General features: G+C 53.5%; 1 protein-coding gene across 1 annotated transcript; it reads left to right on the plus strand.

The window, feature by feature from the left end:
- Window positions 1-1,628: 1,628 nt before the first annotated feature.
- On the plus strand, window positions 1,629-5,739 carry MAGEL2 (MAGE family member L2). Its single transcript, XM_060096930.1, has one exon. It carries the CDS (start codon window positions 1,757-1,759, stop codon window positions 5,333-5,335), a length of 3,579 nt encoding a protein of 1,192 aa, XP_059952913.1. The 5' UTR covers window positions 1,629-1,756; the 3' UTR covers window positions 5,336-5,739.
- The last annotated feature ends 635 nt before the right edge of the window (window positions 5,740-6,374 follow it).

Consider the following 6,374-nt stretch of genomic DNA (forward strand, 5'->3'; position numbering starts at 1 on the left):
CATGGACTATCCATCCTGTAGAAGCATCTTTCTGGGGTTATATAGGCATGACACATCATCAGCCACCAGGGAAGAGCTGCTGGCCTCTGAAAAGAAGATGTTCCTGGGGGATAACAACTCATTTCTCATCTCTTCAGTTGCCAGAAAAACTACTGAAACCTCACTCCCAAATTATTATTTCATTATTTAAAGCAATAGTAAACTTGGGAGTGTGTATATGCCTTCACTGGGATTCATAAATTATCAAATTTGAGGGTACTGCAGGAGGAGTGGGGTGTAGCCTTCATCATTCTCGTCTGCCCCCTTGTGGCATCTTTCATGGTTTTTTTTTGTCACTCCAGACTCTTGCCCTAGCCTGCAAATAGCCTCTTCTAAACTAAACATCTTTGATATTTAGTATTTTGTATATTTCCAAAAAGCTACCCAACTAGAGATGAGACTGTCTTTCCTTTCATCATGAAGTAGTATAGTGTTACTCAATACATTTGATGTCTTCTGCTTTATCTGTTAATACATTGTTTGTCTAATTTTTAAACTGATTTGGCTGAGTAGATTTCCCTCCAATTCTGTGTGTTACTCTTCATATTTTTTTCCTGTATATGAATCATGGATCTATTCATTCGCCCATTTTACTACTTTCTAGTGCACTGTTTTGGTGGTTGTTGTTACCATTTCTTTCTTGCTCTGCAACTGATAAACAAGCAACAGGAAACCTACCTTGTTCTTTCATCCCACTTATTCCATGGGAATTATCCCCCATACTAAAAATGCTTCCTCTCATGGATGTCTGCAACATCTCAATTTCCAGGACGTCTTTCCTTCTCTATTCTTTGCCACATTTTTTTCTCTTCCTGGGTCTGAAAATGCCTGTATCCTCCAAGAAAAACCTATCATAGGAGTTTCACCCTAAACACTCTTCTTCTGCATCCACAATCCCTGCAACAGCTCCATTTCCATGAAGAGTATCTGGACTCCAAGCTCACTTATCTTCTGAATCCCAAGACATTATACAGGAGTGTCTGCAGGGTATCTCTCTTTGGCAGGTCCACAGCACTGTAAATGCCCGTGTCCCATGCAATACCCACCAATCCCTCTTCCTACCAGCCTCCACTGTGTCCCTAAGACAATCATCTACACCAGCAATTTCCCACTTTCCCAGGACACACGTCTCTTTCACACTTACATTAAATTATAATAGCTGCCTACTATCACTCTTGAAATATATATATGTATATATATATGTATGTGTGTGTGTATATATATATATATATATTTCCCTTCCTCTGGCTCCAGTTTTGCTGTATCTGAGCTCAGACCACACCATCTCCCCCTTCATGGATACCTTCCATGTTCCCAGTGGTCTGTTCCCAACTCTATAATGCAGTAGAGTGATTTCTAAAACATAAATCTGTTCCTGTCACTCCCCCGTGAAAACTCATCCATGCGGAGTCTGACGAGGCTGCATTTGGGGACTGGACCGAGTGAGGAGGGATCTTGTGTCAGCCAGGATTTCTGGTAGACGCCCCTATGCACTATCCACTTGTGGTGGTCGGGGGCGGAGAAGGGGCGGGATTGAGCCCCCTTCCCCCCTCCTCCTTACTGCGGAAAGCTGCAGAGCTAAGGGCACTCACTTCCTATTCACCAGTCAGCAGGGAGGAATCCTCTCAGCAGCCACGTAGGCATTCTCTTCTCTCTGGAGGAAAAGGCCCAGCAGCTGTCGGAGGAAAAGGCTCACCAGCTGTCAGAGCAAAAGGACATGTCGCAGCTAAGTAAGAATTTGGGTGATTCGAGTCCCCCGGCGGAGGCCCCTAAGCCTCCGGTCTATAGCCGCCCTACGGTTCTGATGCGGGCTCCGCCCGCCTCCTCTCGGGCTCCGCCAGTCCCTTGGGATCCACCTCCGATTGATTTGCAGGCTTCATTGGCCGCTTGGCAGGCACCTCAGCCTGCTTGGGAGGCCCCGCAGGGCCAGCCGCCTGCCCCAGTGGCTCCCATGGCCCAACCTCCGGCCCTAGGGGGCCCGATGGTCCAGGCTCCCCCTCTGGGAGGCCCGATGGGCAAGCCTCCAACTCCGGGAGTCCTGATGATCCATCCTCCCCCTCCGGGAGCCCCGATGGCCCAGCCTCCAACTCCGGGAGTCCTGATGATGCATCCTTCGGCTCCCGGAGCCCCAATGGCGCATCCTCCCCCTCCGGGGACCCCAATGGCACATCCTCCCCCTCCGGGGACCCCGATGGCACATCCTCCCCCTCCTGGGACCCCGATGGTGCATCCTCCCCCTCCGGGGACCCCGATGGCGCATCCTCCCCCTCCGGGGACCCCCATGGCGCATCCTCCCCCTCCGGGGACACCGATGGCTCACCCTCCCCCTCCGGGGACACCGATGGCCCATCCTCCCCCTCCGGGGACCCCTATGGCTCAGCCTCAAGCTCCAGGAGTCCTGATTCCCCAGCCTCTGACTCCGGGAGTCCTGATGGTCCAGCCTTCTGCTCCAGGAGCCCCGATAGCCCAGCCTCCACCCCCAGCACCCTTGATGGCCCAGCCTCCGCCTCCAGGAACCCCGATGGCCAAGCCTCCAGGTCCTGGAGTCCTGATGATCCATCCTGCAGGCTCAAGAGCTCCGATCGCCCAGCCTCCAGCTACAGGAGCCCCGATGGTGCAGCCGCCTGCGCCGGCCCCACCTGCGCAACCTATGGCTTCCTGGGCCCCACAGGCTCAGCCTCTGATCCTTCAGATCCAGTCACAGGTTATAAGGGCTCCTCCACAGGTTCCCCAGGGTCCACAGGCCCCGCCAGCGCAGCTGGCCACACCCCCGGGCTGGCAGGCCACTTCGCCGGGATGGCAGGCCCCACCGCAAGGCTGGCCAGCCACGCCCCTGGGCTGGCAGACCACACAGGTCACCTGGCCTGCTCCAACGATTGCCTGGCAGGCACCTCTACCTGTGCGCCCGGGGCCACCACCCATCCGACCGGGCCCACCGCCCATCCGCCCGGGCCCCCCACCAGTGCGCCAGGCCCCACCCGCAATCCGCCAGGCACCTCCACTGATCCGCCAGGCACCGCCACCCATCCGACCTGCCCCGCAGGTCCTGGCCACTCCGCCGCCTCTCTGGCAGGCCCTGCCGCCCCCACCACCTCTGCGGCAGGCCCCGCAGACTCGGCTGCCCACCCCGCAGTTGAGGGCGGCTCCACCAATTCGGGCGGCCCCACAGGTGCCAACGGCCCCTCCAGCACCGCAGATGCCCACCGCACCTCCCGCTGTTCCACAGGCGCCCCCGGCCGTGATGCCAGCCCCTCTGCCGGCCGCGCTGTCAGCCCCGCAGGCTGTGCACTGCCCACCCATCATCTGGCAGGCCCCGAAAGGCCAAGCTCCGGTGCCACACGAGATGCCAACCTCAATGGAGTTCCAGGAAGTTCAGCAAGCCCAGGCCAGCCTGGCCTGGCAGGCTCCAAAGGCCCCCGGGCAATTCTGGCAGGCCCTGCCCACCCAGGAGGCCCAGAGGCAGGGCCCACCACTGGTTCAACTGGAGCAGCCCTTTCACGGGGCCCCCACCTCCCAAAAGGCCCTGCAAATCCAGCTACCCACCCAGCAGGTCCAGCCCTCGGGCTCGCAGGCAGAGCTGCCAGCCATGCAACTCCAGCCCCCCTGGCAGGGCCCCCCCGCAGCCTTGCAGGGCCAGCCCGGAGCCCCCTTAGCGGGGGCAAATTTTCCCATGGGCTCTGCTAAATCATTGATGACTCCATCAGGAGAATCCAGGGCCTCCTCTATAGACCGAAGGACCTCTTCAAAAGAACGTAGGACCTCTTCAAAGGAACGCAAGGCTCCTTCAAAGGACCGGATGATCTTTGGTGGCACTTTTTGTGCTCCCAGGGCAATGCCAACTGCTGGAGCACACCTGACAACTCCCTGGAAAAACTTGCCTGCCGCATCCAAGACCTTTACTGCCACCCCAAGGGTCTTTCCATCTACCTCCCAGTTCCAGCCTGCCTCTTCTAATGCCTTCAAGGGCCCGTCTGCCACCTCAGAGACCCCAAAGTCACTGCCACTTGCTCTGCAGGATCCATTTGCCTGCATTGAGGCCTTGCCTGCAGTCCCATGGGTTCCACAGCCCAATGTGAATGCCTCGAAGGCATGCAAGGCAGGGCCCAGCATCCTGATGGCGACGGCAGCTGCCCCCAAGGCAATGGCCACCACTCAAGAGGCCTCAAAGACCTCCGCTGAGCCTCCGCGTCGTTCAGGCAAGGCTACCAGGAAGAAGAAGCATCTGAATACCGAAGAGGAGGATGGCAGGGGCCAGATGCTGAGCATGCACACCTGGCAGGCCCCCAGGCCCTGGGAAAGTGTGGACTTCAATGACTGGGAGGTTCAAACCCCTATCCAGGTCCTGTGTGACTGGGAGGGCCTGAGCACCTCCCATGGCCTGAGTGGCTGGGAGGGCCCGAGTACCTCCCGGATCCTGAGTGGCTGGGAAGGACCCAGCACTTCTTGGGCCCTGAGTGCCTGGGAGGGCCCGAGCACCTCAAGGGCCCTGGGTCTCTGGGAAAGCCCAGTTAGCCCTCCGTCCTTGATCATCTCTGAGCTCCCTAATCTTGCTCAGGGATTTGGTGCAACCCAAGATGACCCCAAGATGGAGACTCAGCCACTGTCTCCCTTGGATGAGAGAGCAAACGCACTGGTGCAGTTCCTCTTGGTCAAGGACCAAGCCAAGGTGCCCATCAAGCGCTCAGAGATGGTGAAATTCATCATCCGTGAATATAAAGATGAGTGCTTAGAAATCATCAGCCGTGCCAGCCACAAGCTGGAGTGTGTCTTTGGTTATCAATTGAAGGAAATTGATCCCAAAAACCACTCTTATATTCTCATCAACAAGGGTCGGAAGGGTGAAGCAGCGTCATCCTACTTAGACAGGCCCAAGTTAGGACTCCTGATGGTGGTTCTGAGCCTCATCTTTATGAAAGGCAGTTGTGTCAGGGAGGACCTGATCTTTACTTTTCTGTACAAGTTAGGGCTGGATGTCCGGGAGACACATGGTCTCTTCGGAAATACAAGGAAGCTCATCACCGAAGTTTTTGTAAGGGAGAAGTACCTAGAGTACAGGCGAATCCCTTTTACTGAGCCAGCAGAATATGAGTTCCTCTGGGGCCCCCGAGCATTCCTCGAAACCAGCAAGATGCTTGTCCTGAAGTTTTTGGCCAAGCTCTATAAGAAAGATCCACGGTGCTGGCCATACCAGTACTATGAAGCACTGGCAGAGTGTGAGTCTGAAGATTTGGATGAGGATGAGCCTGGCCCCGATGACAAAGCCGATGACCCCACCAGCAGTCCCCCTCCCCGCTAATGTGGTTTAGCCGATATCTCATTGTTCCTTTGGGTCCCCGGCCTGAGGCCACTGACAGGGTGGGGTGGGGGGTATGTTTTGTTTCTGGTGTTTATGTTCCAGTTCTCTGTGTGTAAGTTTGAATTTCAATTTGCTTTTATATCTGCCAAAGCTTTGTACATTTTCATGTGGTGTTGATTTCAACTGGCTACTGTTCTATTTGGTATTTTGGCATCTGTATTTTTAAGTGAGATCTGTGATTCTCTGTTTTGTGTTATAATTGTTATGTTTTGCTATCAGAGTTGTGCTGGCTTTGTGAAATGAATTTGAGAAGCTATCCATCTCATTCTGGTACAGATTATGTAGCATCAAAATAGGCTGTTCTTTGAACGTTAAAATGACTCATCAGTAAAAGCTGTCTGCAGAAAAGTAAATATCTATATCTATATATAAATATAATTTCAGCATAACATGGAAGTGTTTGTCTTTATTCTAATTTTTATTCTAGATAGTGGGAGCCAAGTTTTACCGTACTCTCCAAATACAGCTGAACATCAAGACAACTACCAGTGATAGGAGAAACCACAGTGACAAAACTGCTTTTCAAAGACAGTGCTACATGCATTATAATTAGGCAGTGATTGCAATGGGTGGTGAAACGTAAGATTAAAGCAAAAGTAAAACTTAAGTCAGCAAGGCTGAATCAAGAGGAGGTTTTTAATCCTCTTGATTCCTCACAATAATCCTTCAAAGTAGGCATTATTCCCATTTTGTAGATGAGTGTCTAAGGCTCAAGTAGAATAATTAAATGGGACATGTCTGTGTCAAGACAATAATGTTGTAATTTGGAGCAGAAAATATTCTTAAGGTTATGTGAGAAGTGAGGACCATCTGCCTGTAGGACCACAAGTACCAAGTTCATTAGCCACGGGGATGAATTGGCCAAAGGGGCATTGGTCAGTCATGTGGTGGGTGGTGGGTGTCCAGCAGCTCAGGAAATGTGGGTTTCATCAACACATTGACACGGACATTGAAACACACTCCCTGCAAAACATCCAGG

The sequence above is a fragment of the Mesoplodon densirostris genome, chromosome 4 (genome assembly GCF_025265405.1).
Source record: "Mesoplodon densirostris isolate mMesDen1 chromosome 4, mMesDen1 primary haplotype, whole genome shotgun sequence".
NCBI classification, from domain to species: domain Eukaryota; kingdom Metazoa; phylum Chordata; class Mammalia; order Artiodactyla; family Ziphiidae; genus Mesoplodon; species Mesoplodon densirostris.

Coding starts and splice junctions, on each gene's coding strand:
- MAGEL2 (XM_060096930.1), top strand. CDS start 1,757: ATGTCGCAGCTAAGTAAGAATTTGGGTGATTCGAGTCCCCCGGCGGAG.